This window comes from Oryctolagus cuniculus, chromosome X (assembly GCF_964237555.1).
Source record: "Oryctolagus cuniculus chromosome X, mOryCun1.1, whole genome shotgun sequence".
In the NCBI taxonomy this organism is placed as follows: domain Eukaryota; kingdom Metazoa; phylum Chordata; class Mammalia; order Lagomorpha; family Leporidae; genus Oryctolagus; species Oryctolagus cuniculus.
The window spans coordinates 50,208,858-50,230,793 of NC_091453.1; the positions used below are offsets into that span (position 1 = coordinate 50,208,858).

Genomic DNA, 21,936 nt, shown 5'->3' on the forward strand with positions numbered 1-21,936 from the left:
AAAGATTTTCCCAACTATGTAAAATGAGTTGAGAATCTTTCATTTCTAATTTTTTTTCCTCTATGCTCTGGTACAGTTTATATGTCATGGGAATTACTTACCTTTAAGAGTTCTTGAAGATACAATTTTCTCTATCTTGAGCCATTTATTAATTTATATTTTCTTGGAAAATTACTCATTTTTCTATATTATCAAACGTATTGATATAATGCAAAATTTTCTACTTTTTTATTTTAAAATTTGTTTTATCTGAGAGGAAGAGAGACAGAGCACTCCCTTTTTTTAAAAAAAGATTTATTTATTGATTTATTTGAAAGGCAGAGTTACACAAAGAAGGAGAGAGAGAGAGAGAGAGGTCTTACATCCACTGGTTTACTCCCCAATTGGCCACAATGGCTGGAGCCAGGAGCCAGGAGCTGCTTCCAGGTCTCCCACGCAGATGCAGGGGCCCAGGCCATCTTCCACTGCTATCCCAGGCCATAGCAGAGATCTGGATTGGAAGTGAAGCAGCCAGGACTTGAACTGGTGCCCAAATGGGATGCCTGCACCACAGGTGGCGGCTTTACCTGCTTTGCCACAGTGCCGGCCTGAGAACTCCCTTCTTCTGATTCATTTATCAAATGTCTGCAACAGCTGGGACTGGGACAGGCTAAAGCCAGGAGCCAGGAACTCAATCTTGGTTTCCCACGTGGGTGGGAGGGGCCTAAACACTTGAGCCATTGCCTGCTGCCTCCCAGGGTGTACATTAATGGGAGGCTAGAGTCAGGAATAGAGCCAGGACTAAAACTTGAATCTTACCAGCCAAAATGCCCACCCTTATTTATGTATTTATTTTAATTAATTAATTAACTTGAGAGCAAGAGCAATATTGCCTCTGTTGGTTCACTCCCCAGATGCCTGCAACAGCTGGGCAGGGGAAAAAGCCAGGAGTAGGGAAGTCTTTCGGGGTCTCACATGTAGGTGGCAGGAACCCAACTACCTGAGTCATCACTACTGCCTCCCAGGGTTCATATTAGCAGGAAGATGGAATCAGGAACCAGAACGAGGGATCAAACCCAGGCCCTCCCATGTGAGACATGGATGTCCTAACTGGCAGCTTAACCAATAGGCAAAACGCCCACCCCTACTTTATATTTTTAATTTCTGTATCATTATATCTCTGCTCCCATTTCTTTAGTTCTTTATGTATCTTTATTTTTATTACATTGGATAGATTTGGTGATTAACTCTATTTTTTTCTACTTTATTTTTTTAGTTTCTACTAATGCCTTCTTTCTAGGTTTTATTTTATAATCTTTTTATTGTTTGTTGAATTGAAAGCTAAATTCACTTCTTGTCTATTTTTTTAAGAAAAGCTTTTCAAGCCTCCAAAAAGAGGTCAGGATGGTAATAGAAACCCCTCATATACCTGTCACTGTAGTTTCAACACTAATTTGTGACCAGTTGTTTCATCTGTATCCTTTCTACTTTCTCCATCTGGCTTTATTTTAAAACAAATCCTTGATATATTATTTATTTCACTTTGTAGTGATAAAGAATAAAAACTCTTTTTAAAAATTTATTTGAAAGTCAGGATTACAGAGAGAAAGAGAAAAAACATCTCCCATCTGCTGGTTCACTCCCCAAATGGCTGCAACAACCAGGGTTGGGCCAGACCGAAGCCAGGAGCCAGGAGCTTCATCCAGGTTTCCCACCTGAGTGCAGGGGCCCAAGGACTTGGGCCATCATCCACTGCTTTCCCAGGCACAATAGCAGGGAGCTCCTTTGGAAGTGGAGCAGCCAGGACTCAAACTAGCACTCATATAGGATGCTGGCACTATAGACAGAAGCTTTACCTGCTAAGCCACAGCATAGGCCCCAAGAACTTTTTAAAAATATATTCACCTAAAAATTCACAATAATACCTTAATATATGTAAGTATCTAGTTAGTGTTTAGAACTCCAGTCATTTCACAGATTTATTTGGATCAGAATCTGAATAAGGTTCACACATTGTTATTGCTTCTTAGGTCTTTTAAATCTCTTTCTCCATCTCTTCTTACCCCTCAAGTCCCTGGAATTTATTTATTGAAGAAACCAGATTGCTCTGTAGAATTTCCTGTAGTCAGAATTTCACTGATTGCATACCTTTAGAGTTTAATATGTTTCACTTTCCTCCGTATTTCCCACAAATTGATATATTAAAAATTAGATACCAGGGCCGTTGCTGTGGCATAGGGGGTAGGGCCACTGCCTGCAGTGCTGGCATCCCATATGGGTGCTGGTTCGAGTCCTGGCTGCTCCACTTCCGATCCAGCTCTCTGCTGTGGCCTGGGAAAGCAGTAGAAGATGGCCCAAGTCCTTGGGCCCTTGCACCTGTGTGGGAGATCCGGAAGAAGCTCCTAGTTCCTGGCTACGGATCGGCACAGCTCCAACCATTACAGCCATCTGGGGAGTGAACCAGCGGATGGAGGACCTGTCTCTCTCTCTCTCTCTTTCTCTCCCTCTCTCCCTCCCTCCTTCCCTCCTTCCCTCCTTCTCTCTCTCTCTGTAGCTTTGCCTTTCAAATAAATAAATAAACCTTTTTAAAAAAATACAGAGGGGCCCAGCATGGTGGCTCATCTGGTTAAGCTGCCACCTGCAATGCAGGTATCCCACATCAGTGCTGGTTTAGTACTGGCTGCTCCTCTTCTGATCCAGCCCCCTCCTAATGTGCTTAGGAAGGCAGCTGAAGATGGCTAAAGTGCTTGTCTCCCTGCCACCCTCAAGGGAGACACAGATAGAGCTCTAGGCTCTCGGCTTTGGCCTGACCCAACCTTGGCCCTTGAGGCCATTTGGAGGGTGAATCAGAAGATGAAAGATCTCGCCGGCGCCGCGGCTCACTAGGCTAATCCTCTGCCTAGCGGCGCCGGCACACCGGGTTCTAGTCCCGGTCGGGGCGCCGGATTCTGTCCCGGTTGCCCCTCTTCCAGGCCAGCTCTCTGCTGTGGCCAGGGAGTGCAGTGGAGGATGGCCCAGGTGCTTGGGCCCTGCACCCCATGGGAGACCAGGAAAAGCACCTGGCTCCTGGCTCCTGCCATCGGATCAGCGCGGTGCGCCGGCCGCAGCGCACCGGCCGCGGCGGCCATTGGAGGGTGAACCAACGGCAAAGGAAGACCTTTCTCTCTGTCTGTCTCTCTCACTGTCCACTCTGCCTGTCAAAAAATAAAAAAAAATAAAAAAAGAAGATGAAAGATCTATCTCTCTCATTCTGTAAATCTGCCTTTTAAGTAAATAAGTGTTTTTTTTTTTAAAAAAAAAATAGATATAGAGATTTAACCACAATTAAGATAAGTCTTCTTCCTTTTATTTGCACATCGTGTTTGTGTTCCTTTTGATGGTATAGCTCATTTATTTTCAATTGTCCTTCTCTAAAAAGATACACTTAAAGCTGCTCATTTTGTCTGAGTACCACTTGAATGTAATTGTGTAATTTTGAGGAATGGTATTCTCAGTGTTCATTTCTAAATAGGATGCTTTTTCCTTTTCTATTTTCTCTATAACCTATGAATTCTCTAGAAGGTACTTCTGTGTTTCCTTTTGTTAGTTTCTAGTTTGTTGCATTATGACCAACAAATACGTTTGATTTCTCTTCCTTGAAGCTTGGTCTTTATTTAATATCCCATGTGTATTTGAAAAGTGTATTTTTTGTTGAGTATATAGTTTTGTATATATATACACACACCTATTATAAACTTGCTAATTGTATTATTCTGATCTTTATGACCTTTCTTGTTATTAATGTTAATTTAACTAAGAATGACCAAGGATTTGTCAATATCTCCTTGTAAATTCTGTTTATGCTTTATATATTTTGAAACTAGGTTGCTAGCTGTATAAAGCATCATGACACATGTCTTATAGCTTGCTATCTATTTTGTCTCATTAGTCTCATTAGTGTTCCTTTACCTACTTTCTCTTTGTTAGCCCTTTTTATCTTATAGAAACTATGTAGCTTGATTTCATTCATGTGTTCATTCACTTAAACCCCGTCTAATGTTCTCTTGTACTAGATTGCTTTATCCTATATATAATTTTTTGTGTGTAGATTTATTCCTGCCATGTCATTGACTACTAGCCCACCAGCTGCTCTTGCTTGGCCATTGCCCATGGTCCTCCTTAGTTTTCCAAATGTACTACCTCCCAGTCTGCAGCACCCTTGGAGTTGGTGGCACCTTTTTACAGCAGTGCTCCTCTGTATTTTTTTCCATGTCAATCTGATATATCTGCTTTTGATTTCACAGGAATTTCCCAGTTTCTAATCTACAAGTGATGGATTCTCAGGTGCTTGGTGCTCTTCCCACTTGGCAGCATCTTTGTAGACTTTCAGAGGCTCTTAAAGGAATTCCTTTCAATTGTATTAGAGTGTTTTTACATACCATTTCTGGGATTCACATCTTAGCTTCAGAATTTTGGTTTCCTTATTTATAAAACATATACCTTCATAGGGTTGTGGGAATTAAGTGAATTCATATTTTTCTAAAACACATTGCATAATTCCTAGTAAATAGTAGCCTCTTCATAATGAATTCCCTCTTCTCTGTTTAGTTGCTCTGAGTAGTTAATGAAGAATATAATGATCCCACTGATATTCCTGTACAGTCTCAGCTGAACTGAGACCACTAGGAGCTTGCTAGGGTGCTTGTCAACATTTGAAATAGATTTTGAGGATAGAAAAGGCATTTGTGGGTATGGATTATAGCAGTGGAACGAAGTTTTCCTTAGCTCCCAAATTGGCATTCCCAAAGGCAAATACCCATCTGTGGGAGGGAATCATTTTCTACCTCTAGAGAACTAGGACAGTTGCTAGCCCTTCTGCAGTATTTTCAGAAGGGTGGTACGGCCCATCAGGATTTTGTTACATGCTGCATTACTGGGGGTAGGAGAAAGAAGATGTAGCTGTGGGTCAAATTTGATTTGTGAGGCAAAGAAGTTGATGACATTATCGGAGTTGAGTCTTAAGATCAAGTAGAAGATGATGCCAAGAGCTGAAGGGAAACTAGGGAGGAAAAAAAAAGAAGTACTGTTGTGTGCTACACTAATGATATTTCATATTTCAGTCAGTGGTGGACCACATATACCACAGTGGTTCTATAAGATTATATTGCCTAGTGATGTCATAGCCATCTTAGTACACTTAAGATGTTTGCATAGTGATGAAATCACCTAATGATACCTTTCTCAGAACAGATCCGTGTCGTTAAGCCATGCATGGCTATAAGTAGGAAGAAGACAGCAGAGGGAAAAATAATGAGTTTGATTTTGGACATGTCAGATTTGGAGTGCGTATTAGAAAAATTCGGGAGGAAATGGCAAGTTCAGGACAAGAACTCAGAGGCAACATCTGTGCTGGAGATAATTATTGGGAATCTATAGGTGGGGGAGTTGTATAGGAAAAGACTAGATAATGAGGGAACCAACACTAAATATTAGCAAGGAACACTCATAATTTAGGAACATGGGTAAAGCACTCAAACAGGTTGAAGAGACACTGGAGAATCATATCTAGTAACTAGGGTAAGAATTTCTTTCCCACTTGGCAACACAGTTTGACACCTGTGTCAAGGGCTTCAGCATCATTGTATAGATGAGGGATAAAACAGGCAAATGGGTGTGTCCTTTGAGGTTTTTGGTACTCTTTCCAGACCAGTGTAATTTGAGTGGTGAGGGGTTGGGGCAGATTGCATCAGACTGAGAGGTGAACTTAATTACTGTTCTAAATGCTGTTTACCATTCCCATCAATTTCTTTGTATATCCGTTAGCAATATGGAGTGATATGTAGCTTCTTTCTAAACTTTACATACATGGTTCATGGTGTATTTGTCTTATGTAACTGATTATTTTTTTGGTTCAACATTATGTTGGTGAGATTCATCTATCTTGATAATATAGCTCTATTCTGGTAGTGTTTTATTAACTAGAATCTTGAATTTTGAGATATAAAATGGTATCCATTAAAACATCACTGACAATATTTATTCTATGATGTAACTCTTACTCTTTGTTAGCAAGAAGAAGTGTGCTGATGGATATATTCTGGGCTTCTAATGTTGTTTTCCTCATGAGAATCTAGTTTCTGATTTAAAATTGGATTGGGGTTAGTGTTCTATTATTTGAAATGATAATTGCTGTTGGTTTTAGTGAATTATATGTAATTTGTTTAGATCCAGAAAATTTTTTTGAGTGCAAGTTGTCTGTTTCCTTTAGTAATTCTAGTTCCTTAGAGTCCTGTACTAAGTATTCTTCTCTTTGGCTTCTGGGTCCCCTAGGGGTATTGTTACTGCCTTTCGCCTGCTCACTGAGGCTCAAGTCTAACGGCAGGGCTCCTGAACTCACAGCTGCCACTGTGGGAAAGGCACAGTGGTTTCTGCCCATGAGCCCACATTGTAGCAGTAGGCATGGTATCAGTGATTCTGACAGACCCTCGAGGAAGCATCAGAGATGAACAGGCCTGCCTCACTCCTGCTCCCTGCCCTGCCACCTCAGTCTTGGCTGGCTCCAGCACCTATTTTGCTTAAGAACCATAACTGAATCAAAGATAGGAATGGAGGGAATCTGGAATACCTTCAGCTCACCACCTTCCCCAATTCCATGTACTTTTTTTGAAAGATTTATTTTATTTATTTGAAAGACAGAGTTACAGAGAGAGGTAGAGACAGAGAGAGAGGTCCTCCATCCACTGGTCCACTCCCCGGATGGCTGCAATGGCCGGAGCTGTGCTGATCCTCCGGTCTCCCACATGGGTGCAGGGGCCCAGGGACTTGAGCCATCTTCCACTGCTTTCCCAGGCCATAGCAGAGAGCTGGATTGGAAGAGGAGCAGCCAGGACTCGAACCGGCACCCATATGGGATGCCAGCTCTTCAGACCAGGGCTTTAACCCACTGCACCACAGCACCGGCCCCTCCATGTACATTTTAAAAACAGATGCTACCAAGCTCCCACAAAAGCATAGCATGAGATTATTCATTTTTCTAACGTTTTACTAAGTATATTATCAAAATGATGAGTAAAAAATGGGATCTCATTTTCATTATTATAGTTATTAGTGAAGCTGAATATAGTTTTATATTTATAGACCATTTATATTCCCAGTTAAATTACCTGTCCAATGTATTTCTCTCCCTTTAGTTGGTATGGTTGCTATATATTTCTTATTAATTGTATCCCAATTTTTTGTTTTTATTTTGAACATAAAGCATATTTAGGTCATTGCCAGCTAGGTTATAATTAGATTACAGATAGATAACAGATAGATTATAATTTATATATACAACAGAACAGTGCCTAAAGCATAACCATTCAATGAATGTTCACAAAGTAAAATTCATCAGTATAAATGATACCAGATGAAGAAACAATATTACAGGCATCCCAGAAGTGCCACTGTACCTTCTTTCTGGTACTGCCTTCCTTAGAGGGTACCTACTGTCCAGAATTCTAGTCTTGAATTAATTTTACAGAATGGACTTCTTTGTGTCTGACCTCTTTCACTTAGTGTAGGGTCACCAGAGAAAACATAGGATGCTTAGCTAAATTTAAATTTCAGCTGAATGACAAATCATTATGCATGGCACATACTTTTATTAACAAAAATGATTTCTTTGTTTATCTTAAATTTCAAATTTGACAGGATATTTTGTATTTTTTTTCTGTTTGCTAAATCTGATAACCCTAATTCAACATTATGTTTGTGAGGTACTCTGTAGTATTGCATGTAATTGTGGGTCATTCATTTTCAATAATATACAGTATTCCACTGAAGAATATACCACAATTTATATATCTTTTCTACTTGGATGGGCATTTGGGTAATTTTGAGTTTGGGACTATATGTTAGGAATAGTACTGCTTTGAATATTCTTGTACAAGTATTTTCAGTTAATGTACAAAGAATCTTCAAAAAGATCATGGAAAATGCATATTATGAAAAAACTATGCATGGATTTCAAAATACTTTTGCACCAAAATAAATATATCTTTGAATTCCATTTTTTCTTTTTTATAAACAATATTTAATTATTTATTTATTTGAAAGGCAGAATGAAAGAGAGAAGGGGAGAGACAGAAAGAGATCTTCTATATCCACTGGTTCACTCTTCAAATGGCTACAACAGCCCATTCTGGGCCAGGCTGAATCAAGGTCTCCCACATGGGTGCAAGGACCCAAGCACTTGGGCCATCTTCTGCTGCCTTCCCAGGCACATTAGCAGGGCCTTCTGATCTGAAGCAGAGCATCTGGAACTTGATATGGGACGCGTGTGTCACAAGCAGAAGATTTGCTCACCGCACTACGCTAGCCCCTGAATTCCATTTTCTACAGATTTTTTGAATTATCCAAATTCCTTCAATCCTGAATTCTGTCTCTGCTACCCTGTCTCCCTTGTGTTAGAATTAAGCTTCTCAAAAAAGTTTCTACTGCTTAGCAACACATGTGATTCTGTCTGAATTTCATTAGCATGGGTACAGAAAATTGCCCAAGTCATGTATAAAGTTTAATAAATCATTATAAAGTGAACACCCATGTAACTACCATCTTGGGTTGAGAAACAAAACTCATACAGCACCCATGCATGCTGCTCCTAGATCATGAGACCTCCCATCCCTCTCCAATTACCTATTCTCCTGAGTTCTGTTATGGTGACATTGTTGCTTTTCTTGATAGCAGCATCACCTGTGTATATGGGTATCTCTAAACAGTATAATTTAGTATTGTCTATTTTTAAAATTTATATGAATGAAATCATACTGCATATAATCTGTTGTGTCTTATATCTTCCACTCAACATCATGTTTGAGTGATTCCTCTTCATTTCAGTGTAGTATTCCATTGGATGACTATGCCACAATTTATTCTTTCAACTATTGATGGATATTTCAGTTGTTTCCAGTTTTTGGCTATTATCAACAATGCCTATGTGAACCTTCTTGTACATGTATCCTGATGCATATGTGTTAGAACTTTCTAGGGTATACCTAGACATATAATTGCTGGATCATGGAATGTGGGTATTCCAAATTGTCTTCCAAAGTGTTTGTTCCAATGTGTAAGAGTCTCTCTTGCTCCATATCCTCTGACACCGTTTTGTCAGCTTTTAATTTTGCTGCTCATAATTGTGTGGTAATGCTGCACTGTAGTTTTAATTTTCATTTCCTTGATGACTTTTGTCACCTTTTTATGTACTTTTTGGTCACATATTTTTTTTTCTTTTCTGCACATGTCTGTTCAAACCTTTTCCATTTTGCTATTGAATGTCTGTCTTAGTGATTCTTTTTTTTTTTCTTTTTTAACTTTTAATGAATATAAATTTCCAAAGTACAGCTTATGGATTACAATGTCTTCCCCCCCCCCATAATTTCCCTCCCACCTGCAACCCTACCCTTTCCTGCTCCCTCTCCCCTTCCATTCACATCAAGATTCATTTTCAATTCTCTTTATATACAGAAGATCAGTTTAGCATATATTAAGTAAAGATTTCAACAGTTTGCACCCACATAGAAATACAAAGTGAAAAATACTGTTTGAGTATAATGCTAGTTATAGCATTAAATTACAATGTACAGCACATTAAGGACAGAGATCCTACATGAGTAAGTGCACAGTGACTCCTGTTGTTGACTTAACAAATTGACACTCTTGTTTATGGCATCAGTAATCACCCGAGGCCCTTGTCATGATGTCTTAATGATTCTTAAAAGAAGTTTTTTATACTCTGTAGGTTTTAGTAATTGGCCCGTTATATTTATTGCAAATATTCCCATTCCCATATGATTTTTAAAGAATCTTCTTCATTGCTGGCTTGTTTTTTCATTCTCTTTTCATTTATGAATACTGTATCTTGTGTCTTGTTTAAGAAATTCTTCTGAACCCCAAGGTCTTGAAGATACTCTCCTGTATTATCTAATAAGAGCTTCATAGTCTTACCTTTCACATTTAAGTCTTTAAGTCTTTAAATCCATCTGGAACTGTCTTTTGGACATGGTGTTGTGTAGGGGTCCAGTTTTGTTTTTGCAAATACTCATTTGTCCCAGCACTGTTACCCAACCTTTCCCTACTGATAAGCCATGCCACTTCTATCATATATTAAATGCTCACATGTCCTTTGGTTTTTCTCTGGGTATTCTTTTGAACCAAAGTTAAGGCTTCTAAATCTATGTACTTAGTATCATGCTCCATTTATTTAGAACTTCTTTTGTTTCTCATTTTTACTTGGTAGCAGTCCCATACATATTTTGTTCTATTAGATAATTTCTATTGACAACACTATATGTGATATTTTTAAGACTTTTTATTGAATTATAATATACAGACAGAAGTACACCCATCATAAGTGTATAGCTTGATGAATTTTCACAAACTGAGTAGACCCATGTAACCAACATAAATAGAATCTTTTAATATTTTATTTTCTAGCTTTGTTTTGGTGTATGGGACTAAATCTTATTTTGTAATTTTGGCTTCTATCCAATCTGATTCACTATCTGGGTAGTCTGTTTTACCTTGCTAAAACTACCATGTAAAAGATCACCAGGGATATCTTTTTTTTAAGATTCATTTTTATTTATTTGAAAAGGAGAGTTACAGAGAGATTCAGAGAGTGAGATCTAGAGATCTAGATCATCCATCCTGGTTCACTCCCCAAATGGCCACAGCAGAGCCTGGAACTCCATCTGAGTCTCCCACATGAGTGGCAAGAGCCCAAGCACTTGGGCTATCTTCTGCTGCTTTCCCAGGTACATTAGCGGGGAGCTGGATAGGAAGCAGAGCAACTAGGACTTGAAGTGGTGCTCAGATGGGATGCCAGCATCATAGGAGGTGGCTTAATTCACTATGCCACAATGCCAGCCCGCACCAGGGATATCCTAATTACTGGACGTAACTGATTCTTCTCAGTGCCTATCTTTTCTGACATCTCTGTGGCATTTACATGTGAACCTACCCTTTTTGAAATTCTTCTCTTGGCTTATAAATCTTCACTCTCCTAGTTCTTTTCCCAACTCAAACAATTCCTAATCAGTCTCTTTTGCTTTTTCTTCTTGCTGTTCCATTAGGGTAACTATTGCACCCAGCATGATCTCACCAATTAGGAGTGAGCATCCACTAGCTGCTTTTAGTTCTTCCTTAGCACTGTTGCGGAGTTGTACCACTTCCAGTCTGCTCATGCTGTCTCCGTGAAGTCCTTGTTTTTATCCTGCATATCTGGACAGTAGCCTCCTAACTTTTACACCTTGAGGTATCCCATTCTAAATACGATAGCTGGTTTAAGCTCCTTAAAAGATCACTTTGTATGTGGTACCTCTCCTGGATAGAAGCTTTGAAGTGGCATGTCTCTGCGTGTGGAATGACGTCTGAAAACCATAAACAGGCCTCCCAAACCTTGGTGCCCTGGTCCCAGTCTACCTCCTCAACCACCTTTCAAGTTTCTCTACGCACAATCTCCACTCCAACTACATGGGCCCCACAATGTGCCTGGATAATTCTGTGTACTCTCATCATAGCTGCCTCCTCTTCTCCCCTAGAATGTGGGACACACTTGCCCCCAGCTCCCACAATCAAACCATCTACAACATAGCCATCTTTTATGGCCCAGCTGAAGTCTTTGGGGTTTTAGACATTGCCTTTGTTTTAACCATTTCAGCTTCTCATGTACTTTTTCTCCTCTGAAATTCTGTAGTGCCGAGGGACCACATTATCGTTTTCTGGCCCCTCTATGTTTCCAGCTTCATCTCCTGACACTTCCCTACAAACTGCAGGTCTCCAGCCACAGCAGTCTACCCCCAATTTCCCCAAACATTTCTCTTGTCTCAGGTCTCTGTGCCATTGCACCTGTGTGTTGTCTGCTGGGTTTTGTTCTTTTTCTTGCCACTGCCTCAGAAACCTGGTTTCATGAAGCATCCCTGTTCCTCCTGTGTTTTTTTAATCTCTCCCTCTCTACTGCCTTCCCCCTCAGCATAGAAGCATACTAATGTTTCTCCCGTGGTTTTTTTTTTTTTTTTTTTTTGACAGGCAGAGTGGACAGTGAGAGAGAGAGACAGAGAGAAAGGTCTTCCTTTGCCGTTGGTTCGCCCTCCAATGGCTGCCGTGGCCGGCGCGCTGCGGCCGGCGCACCGCGCTGATCCGATGGCAGGAGCCAGGAGCCAGGTGCTTTTCCTGGTCTCCCATGGGGTGCAGGGCCCAAGCACTTGGGCCATCCTCCACTGCACTCCCTGGCCACAGCAGAGGGCTGGCCTGGAAGAGGGGCAACCGGGACAGAATCCGGCGCCCCAACCGGGACTAGAACCCGGTGTGCCGGCGCCGCTAGGCGGAGGATTAGCCTAGTGAGCCGCGGCGCCGGCCTAATGTTTCTCCCGTTTTAAAATAAAACACTATCTTTCGTCCTTTTCTTAATGCTACTCTCTTCCCCTTTCCTCTCTGCTGTTTTACCAGCCCTCCATCCTCATCCCATTGAAACTGTCTCTGCCAGTGTCAGCCAATAACCTAAGCAACTGAACCCATTCAGCTCCCTTCGGTCCTCCCCTTCCTTGACGACTGCCGTGTCTGACGCCCTGCCTCTTATTCTAGACAATAGCATTCTTCCATTGACTGTGGCACTGCCCTCTCCTCATTTTCCTCTCACTTTTCTGGAAACTCTTTTTTTTTTTCTTCTTCCAGATTCCTCCTCTTCCACCCACTCCTAGCTGAAACACAGCCCAGATTCTGTCCTGGGGATTTTTTTGTCTTCCTACTGTTTGTTCCCACCTTTCCCCTCCAGGAGTCTCACCTACATACTTGCTTATAACTCCTACCTAAAATGCTTTGCTCCCAAACTTCTGTCTTCACCCATAACACATAAATCTGCCTGTAAATATGGTTGCTGGGGGTGGGGTGGAAATCTCATGGATTTCCTGCAGGCACCTCCTGGTCCACACATATAAAACAGAACCCCTTGTCCCTCCCTGCCTCTCTGTTAAACCAGCCCTTCCATCACCTGCATCTGCCCAGTTACTCCGGCCAGGAATCCAGGGCATCATTCTATATTCTTCTTTTACTCTGGCTTATTCCACCAATCCCACCAGTTCCCAAGACCTGTCAGCTGGCAGTACTACCCTCTCATATTTCAAATCACTCTCTTTTCTCGAACCCTACTACCACTTCCTTAGTTCAGGCCCTTATCATTTCTCTGATTCTAACAAGCCTTCTAGCTGGTTTCCCTGTCTTTAGTCAGGCATCCTTTTGGCCATCTACCAACTGGCCAGCCAGGTTATTCTTCCTAAACCTCCTACCTGGCCATGTCACTCCGACTTGGAAACACTTCCCAAGCTCCTCACTTTGTACCACGTCACTGAGCGTGGTCTTGATGCCTTACCCTCCCTACCGGGCCAGTTTCCCCTCTCCCCACTCCTCCCTCGCCGTCTGCTTAGCCCACACTGAGTGTGCCAACTTGCTCTCATCTGGGTGTCTTTGTAGGCTCTGCTCCCTCTGCAGGAAGTGCCTTCCCTCTGGCTCCAGGTGGCTAACTCAGTTTTGCCCTTTAAACACTCGGATGTTAAAGGTCTGCTGTCATCTCCTTGAAGAAACTGTCTTTGAAGATTTATTTTATCTATTTGAAAGACAAAGTTGCAGAGAGAGAGAATCTTCCATCTGCTGGTTCACACCCCAGATGGCCACAGCTGCCAGAGTTGGGCCAGGCAGAAGTCAGGAGCTTTTTCTGGGTCTCCCACTTGGGTGCAGGGGCCCAAGCATTTGGGCCATCTTCCACTGCTTTCTCAAGTGCATTAGCAAAGAGCTGGATGGAAAGGGGAGCAGCTGGAACTCCAACCAGTGCCCATATAGGATGCTGGCATTGCAGGCAGCGGCTTAACCTGTTATACTGCAATGCTGGTCCCAGAGAACTGTCTTTGATCACCTCCAGTGTCCCCAATGTGGATTAGGTGCCCTTCATCCAGTGCTCACCTCTGTCCTACACGGACACTACCCCAATCCTGCGTGACAGCATCTCCTCACCTATCTGACTACCTCAGTCGACAGCAAGCCAGACACAGGAACTGTATTAGATTCATCTTTGAATCACTAGGGCCTGGCATAGCGCCTGACCTGTTGTAGGTCCTCACTGGATGCCTGGCTTCTTGCTCCCTTTTGGTCTGGCAACTCCTGCTGATATTTCAGAACACAACTCACATGCCACCCACCTATGAAACCTCTACCCTGGATCAAAGTCTTTCCAGAAATTGGTATCTGTTAGTGTTTTTTTTTTTTCTAACATTTTATGATGAAAGTTTTCAAAATTACTATAAACTGGAAAGATTTTACAGGAATACCCCATACCTAGCCATCTATCTACTCATCAATCTACATTCTTTCATGAAATACATTTTAAAGTAAGTTGCACACGTTAGTATACTTCCTCCTAAATACTTCAGCTTGTATAACATTAATTGGCATTTTTCAAAATATTTGTTTGAAAGGCAGAGTTAGAGTGAGAGACAGAAAGATCTTCATTTACTGGTTCACTCCCCAGATGGCTGCAATGGCCATGGCTGGGCCAAGCCAAAGCCAGGAGCTAGGAACTCCATCTGGGTCCCTGACATGGGTGGCAGGGGCCCAAATACTTGGACTATCCTCCACTATTTTCCCAGGTGTGTTAGCAGAGAGATGGATTGGAAATGGAGCAGCCAGGACTCACAGTGGTACTTATATGGTATGCCAGTATGGCTGACAACAGCTTAACTTGATGAGCCACAATGCGAGCCCCAGCATTTAATATTTTGTTTTTAATATAAAATGTATAATGAAAGCTAAAAATTTTTAGTATATATTGTTAGTTAGCTTTTGACAAATGCATTTACCCAAAAAGTTGTAACTCAAGCCTTATCAAGATTTGGAAGATTGCCTCTCTCTCATAGTGTTCTTTCTTTTCTTTATGATTTTTTATTTCCCCCCATTAGACTTTGAGTTCCTTAAAAACGGACCAGTTCTTATTTTCCTGCCACCTGTGTCCATCATAATTCCTGACACCTAATAACCATTCAATAACTGTTGGTTAGTGGGATAAATGAACATCTTCCTTATTTCTAGAATTAGTACATGTCACATTCATTCTCCTTCTTTTTCACCTTCTACAGCCAAAAGCCCACTTGGTCATATCATTTGCGTCTTAAATACCTCTGAGTTCCATCCCCTGCATTCCATTTCCACAGCACTGGTCCTCAGAGGTCTCTCACCTGAGCTGTTAAAAACCTAGATAGTTTCTTAAACACCAGTTTTTACTATGAAATCCACTTCCAACTGACTACCAAGGTAATATTTCTAAAGTCCAAACTCCCTCTTTAAAACCTTTCATTTGTTTCCCATCATCCACAACAGATTTTTAGCTGCCTTCTTTTTAAAGCAGAGGAACTGTTTTTTTTTTTAAATGAAACCTTATAACAAATTCTAACATTTGAAATAGATTAAAAAACAGATTTTAAATTCATGTAAATGTATTTTATAAGTTCAAATTTATAACATTGAGTAGGTCGATCTTTAAGCCATAAGAATATTATAGCTATTTTTATGATTGTAATTTCTTTCTTTATATTAACTTGAATACCATAAAATTTTCCATTATAAAAAACTTCAATACATCCAACAAAGGACTTGTATCTCGATTGTATGAAAATCTCTCAAAACTCATAAGCAGAAATCAATCCAATTAGAAAATGGGCAAAAGGCATTAACACTTATTTCACCAAAAAGGATATACAGTTGGCAATAAGCACATGAAAAGGTCTTCAATATCCTTACTCATAAAGAAAATACAAATAAAAACCATAATAAGATATCACTGCATACCTTTCAGAATAGCTAAAAGGAAAAATAGTGGCAATTCCATTTGTTGATGAGACTGTGAAGAAGTTGGATCTCTCATACACTGTCAGTGACAATATAAAATGGTATACCCACTCTAGAAACTAGCCCAGAAGTTGCTTATAAAACTAAATGTTTGCTTACCATACAGCACAGCTATCAACTGTTGGGCATTTATACCAGAGAAATGAATATGTATGTTCACACAAAAACCTATAGATGAATGTTGCAGCTGCTCTTTTGAAAATAGCCTCAAACTGGGAACAACCCAAATGTCCTTCAGCAGGTGAATGATTAAACTGGTACATCAATGTCATGGAATACTATTCAGCAGTATAAAGAATTTATCTTTCAGAGCAAGCCTATTCCGTTTCCTGAACTATTCCTCTTCATTGTCTTACCATCTAACCCGGCATCCAACCAACAGCAAATATGAGGCAACCTGACTCCCTAAATCTTTATCTCCAAACCAGACTGCTTTCCTCATGTCCAAACCTGTATTTTCAGTGCCTACTGAATACTTTCAGTGAGCTATGCCCACAGGGCATCACACAAAAACACTGAACAACCTGAACTCTTCTGTTCTTTATTCATTGAATGTTTAGTATATGTGTACATTATTGTAGGACTGTGCTAGGTATTAGAGATACATAGATGAATAAGTCACAGTCCTTACTCTGAAGAAGTTAAAATCTCTCCTTCATTATTTATTTGTTGCCATAGTAAATCTGTTCTCAGTCTTACAGAGAGAACTTCTGGTTGTGTAATTGTAATTGGGCATTTTTCTTTGGAGTCATCCTTGATTGGAACTTTTAAGTCTGGTGTTACTTACTCCTTTCTTGTCAAGAGCTTATCATTTTAATGTCTGAACTGCAGGGAATCACATCCTGTTTTCTGATGATTTCTTTCTAGAGAGCCATTCAGATCCCTCAGCTCCTTTCTGTTCCAAAGCCTCGACTCTAATTTGAAGCAGGGAGGAAAAACTCTCGCTTTATCCATAAGTCTGTGGTTCTTTCCTAGGTCATACTAGCCATAGATTCTACTCAGGATTCTTCTGGAATTTTGTTTTGTTCCTACATGAAACTGTAGGTGGAAATTTTGCTCAACAGCCTTGATAAACCTCAGCCGTCTCTCCTTTATATCCCGGTAGGATATGGACCAGCAAGGTGGCACAGTACTGTCTTTGGCTAAAAAGGGAAAGAAAAGAAAGGAAAAGACTAATACAGGGATTGGTACAGATATTGGCGAACAGGTTTGAAAATCCCAGCAGGCTCTCCTTCACATGTGGGATTGGATAAATGATTGCAAAGTGGTATCTCTTCCAATTGGCAATAAAAGAAATGAAAGGGTTGGTTGCTTTAGGAAATTGTTTTGTTTTAGATTGGGGTGATTTGAACATCTATATAGATTGAAAAGAAGGAATTAGTGAAGGGAAAATAACTTTGAAATCTAAGAAAGTGAGAGAGAAAAATTAAAGGATCATGGGTCCCAGGGAAAATGGAGGGAATAGAAGCATAGGGAGAGGTACAAAGCAAAACCCTGCACATAAAGGTAGTTACTTCATCTGGAACAAGAGGAAGGATGAGCAAAGGAAAGGAAAGAGTATGAGGTGAAGAAGGGCAGGCTAGGGAGCCCTTTTGGAGAACTTTCATATCTAAAGTATTTGGTAAAAATCATCTACTAATAAAGAATGAATGTTGCCTTACAGTCTTGAAAATGATGAGTGTTTATAATGGCTGCCAGGGTGAATTAGATTAGGTTAGTCAAGTAGGATTAAGAAAAAAGATTGTCAATTGACAGAGGTCATGTAGCATGTTTATGATATCTCCAATTGATTAAGTTATGTTATTCTTCAGCATTGCAGCCTGTAGATAGGCATCCTTACACTCGTGCACATGTTTGCACATGTGTGTGTGCACACACAAACACACACATATAGCTAGTTTAATATAAGGTTAGGAATTGACATGTTGAGAAGGCATAAAGGTCATTGATCCCGTGACTGCTTGGGAAAGTGTAACTGAAATGATTGCCCACAGTGTTCAGAATAGATAATTGAAGGACAGGAAGAGGAAAATGTACTGAGAATATTAGAAAGTGTCAGTATACTGGTAGTCACAATATGGGTTAAAAGCAGGATCCATGCAGGATGTAGTCAGAGAGGAATTTGGAGTTTAGAATCTTATAAGTGTGATAGGTTTCAGGTTATAAGGTAGTCCAAAAGGTAAGTAAAAGGTAAAGTAGAGCTAACAATAATGATGCCATTTGTCTTAGTCCATTTGTGCTGTTATAACAAAATGCCTTAGACTAGGTCATTTATAAATGATAGAAATTTATTGCTCACAGTTCTGGCGGCTGGGAAGTCCAAGATCACAGCACAGGCAGAGTCGTCATCTGGTGAGAGCATGTTCTCACAGTGTCCTCACATGGCAGCAAAGGCTGAAGGGAAAAAAGGACAAATGCTGTATCCTCATGTGGCAGAAGGGGACAGAAGGATAAAAGGGCCTAGCTGAGGCTGGTGTTGTAGCATAGCGGTATGCCACCTGTGCTGCCGGCATCCCACAAGGGCACCAGTTCATGGCCTGGCTGCTCTATCTCCGGCCCAGCTCTCTGCTAATGGCCTGAGAAAAGCAGCAGAAGATGGCCCAAGTGTTTGGGCCCCTGCCCCATGTGGGAAACCTAGGTTAAATTCCTGGTTCCTGGCTTCAGCCTGGTCCAGCACTGGCCATTGTGGCTACCTGGGGAGTGAACCAGTGGATGGATGATCTCTCTCCCTCTCTCTGCCCCTCCATCCCTCTTTTTGACTTTCTAAATAAATAAATAAATAAATAAATCTTAGAAAAGAGGGGGTAGCCCTTTTGTAAACCATTACTCCCATCCCTAAGAGCAGAGACCCCATGGCCTAATCACTTCCTAAATGCCCTACCTCCTAATTTGAATGTACTTCAAAAAGTTCATGGAAAATAGAATGAAAAGATTTCTGGGTTTGCAGGCTGGTGCTGTGACTTAGCGGGTTAAACCGCCATCTGCAATGCCAGCATCCTGTTTGAGTGCTGGTTCAGTCTCAGCTGCTCCACTTCTGATCCAGCTCCCTGATAATGTACCTGGGAAAGCAGTGAAAGATGGCCCAAGTGCTGGGGCCCCTGCACCCAAGTGAGCGACTGGGATGAAGTGTTTGATTCCTGGCTTCAGGCTGGCCCCACCCTGGCTGTTGTGGCCATTTGAGGAGTGAACCAGCAGATGGAAGATCTCTCTATCTCTCCCTCTGTGTAATTCTGACTTATAAATAAATCTTTAAAAAAGATTTCTGAGTACAAAAAATTTTTGAAATCTGATAGTTTTCTCATAATGTACATGTATTATTCAGTTTTCATCACTATAACAAGTGCACAAGAAAAGCTACTTATGAAGGAAGGTGGTTTATATGGGCTCCTGGTTTTGCAGGGTCACCATCCAAGATCAGGTAACCCCATTGGTCTGGCATCTGCTGAGGGCAGTGTTAGCAGAACACATGCAAGAGGAAGGACCACATGGTGAGCCAGGGAGCAGAGAGAAAGAGAGAGATCTTCCATCCACTGGTTCACTCCCCAAAGGGCTGCAATGGCTGTGGCTAGGCCAGGCGGAGCCAGAGCTGGGAGTTTCTTCCAGGTCTCCCATGCAGGTGCAGGGGCCCAAGCACTTGGGCCATTTTCTGCTGTTTTCCCAGGCCAGATCAGGGAGCTGGATCAGAAGTGGAGTAGCTGGGACATGAACTGGTGCCATATGGGATACCAACAATGAGGAAACGGCTTTACCTGCTGTGCCACAACATCGGCCCCTAAACTTGAAGTTTCTCACAAATGTGTTGAAGCACTTTTACATGTAGTATCTTATTTAATTCCCACCACAGCCCAGTAAGGATAGATTGACCTCACTTTATTATTTTTTAAGAATGAGAAACAGAGTTCCCATCCACTGGTTCGTTCCCCACATACCTGTAGCATCCGAGGCTGGGCAGCATTGAAGCTGGAAACTCAATCCAGGCCTTGCGTGGGTGGCAGGAGCCCAATTACTTGAGCCATCACTACTGCCTCCCAGAGTCTGCATTAGCAGGAAGCTGGAGTTAGGAGCTGGAACTGGGTATCAAATCCAAGTACTCTGATATGGGACACAGATGTCCTGATCTATGTCTTAACCACTAGGCTAAATGTCATCCCCAAATTTACCTCATTTTGTCAAGGGAACTTAGCCAACATTGTGCAGCTAGTCATCGACAGAGCCAGAATTGGAACCCAGGTCTCTCTGACACCAAAGCCATGCACTTACCCATTATACAATATACAACCTTTTCACAGATGCTTTAATGGGAAGACAAGAGTTTTACAGGGACCTCAGAGATTATTATAATGTTTAAAAATAAACCTTGAAATTCAATTAAGTGGAAAGGAATCTTCACCCTTTGTACAGCAACAAGGGAATAGATATTCTGATATGATATAATAGAAAGAGCATAGGACTTGACTGAAATCCTGAGATGGAATTTCAGGCCCACCACTTACTAGACATGGCCTTAAGCAAGCCATTTAACAACCTCTGAGGTAGAGATGAGAAGAGAATTGTAGTAAAAATAATAATAATAAGATGGCAAAAATATGGGTAGAAATTGTTCATCTAATTTCACGGCATCCATTTAAGGATTGTGGTAATGATTATAAAATGTAAATAATTATACAGATGGTGGTTGTCATGGTGATCATTATCTGTCTGCTTTGTTTCTATGGCAAAGGGCAGGAAGTACCAATTGACTCAATTGTGCGTGCCCAACATTTAGACCTTTGTCCTTTAAACTTAGAGGCAATATCAGAAGTGAACAGGATTAAGAAGTTTCCTTAGGTTGATGACAATATTTCTATGAGTCTTTTTTATCTTCTCTTTCTCAGAAGACCATGTCAGTATATGTTAGATGCTTTACCAAACAATTTAAATTCTGTTTCCTGCTGTTAGGTATTAATATTAATCGAGGCCTCCTGTGCTTGGGAAATGTAATCAGTGCTCTTGGAGATGATAAAAAGGGTGGCTTTGTGCCCTACAGAGATTCCAAGTTGACTCGACTACTTCAAGGTAAGCCCAAAGTGCTTCTAAATATAAGAGAGACTACCTCAGAATGATAGTGCTCAGAAAGCAAAGATACAATAGGTTAAAAAGCCAACTCTTTGGACTCTCGCTTCACAGCTGTCTGGTTGATAAATCGGGGAAAGAACTGTTGGCAGTGAGGTTTCTGCGATAATGGAATGATGTCTTCATATAAGGCTTTGAGAGCCAAGAAATCTGTATATAGTACTTTGTACCTCAAGATGAACTTGGTTACTGTTCCTTTAATTATTAGTACTGCCAAGCAGAATTTCCTGGAGAGTTAAAATCCTCCTAGAGAAGGCATCCTAAGAATATTTAACCCTAATAGTGGCTCCTATATTACTGGGTCAGGCCCTGGTTGGTTTAACTTGGTTAACTCCTGAAATCATAGTCTCTACTGTGAATGGGAACACGTGCAGGAGGATTCTAAACGATATCATTTCACACATCAGAAACCTTTGTTTTATATTGACACAAACAAGAACGAATTTTTCTACAGCTCTGTGTTTGAAATTACCAACCCAAATGGACAGCTTTGCTTGCGTCCTACTTGTTTGGTTTCATTTCCTTCCATTGTCTTTTATTGTTCTTTTTCAGATTCTCTGGGAGGTAATAGCCATACCCTTATGATAGCCTGTGTGAGTCCTGCTGACTCCAATCTAGAGGAAACGTTAAATACCCTTCGCTATGCTGACAGAGCAAGAAAGATCAAGAATAAGCCTGTGATTAATATTGATCCCCAGATGGCTGAACTTAATCATCTAAAGCAACAGGTATAAAGGACTGAACTTTTGTAGGGAAAATTACGAATGCGTGAGTGGAACGATGGAGCTGCTGTTTCTGAGTTTCTCCTCTGTCAGCAGCTTGGCGGTGTTGGTTAAGCATGTTAGTGTGGGGGACCTCTTGCAATAACTCCTGTTAACATGTGTGCTGTCCATTTAAGATTGGGGTGGTATTGGAGGTTTCACTGATGAAGAACTG

The 21,936-nt window shown here is 41.0% G+C and overlaps 1 protein-coding gene and 1 long non-coding RNA gene across 6 annotated transcripts in view; one reads left to right on the forward strand and one right to left on the reverse strand.

Annotated features, from left to right (window-relative positions):
- The window catches only part of KIF4A (kinesin family member 4A), a 129,474-nt gene that overhangs the window by 21,110 nt on the left and 86,428 nt on the right, over window positions 1-21,936 (forward strand). For all 5 annotated transcript variants that reach the window (XM_008272747.4, XM_008272749.4, XM_008272750.4 and 2 more), the window contains exons 9-10: window positions 20,827-20,943; window positions 21,553-21,728. In XM_008272747.4, coding sequence (XP_008270969.1) covers window positions 20,827-20,943; window positions 21,553-21,728 — 293 coding nt within the window. The remainder of the gene's footprint in view (window positions 1-20,826; window positions 20,944-21,552; window positions 21,729-21,936) is intronic.
- The window catches only part of LOC103351859 (uncharacterized), a 105,559-nt gene continuing 101,790 nt past the window's right edge, over window positions 18,168-21,936 (reverse strand). Inside the window, exon 4 of the long non-coding RNA XR_011385584.1 lies at window positions 18,168-18,282. This is a non-coding gene — a long non-coding RNA (uncharacterized lncRNA). The remainder of the gene's footprint in view (window positions 18,283-21,936) is intronic.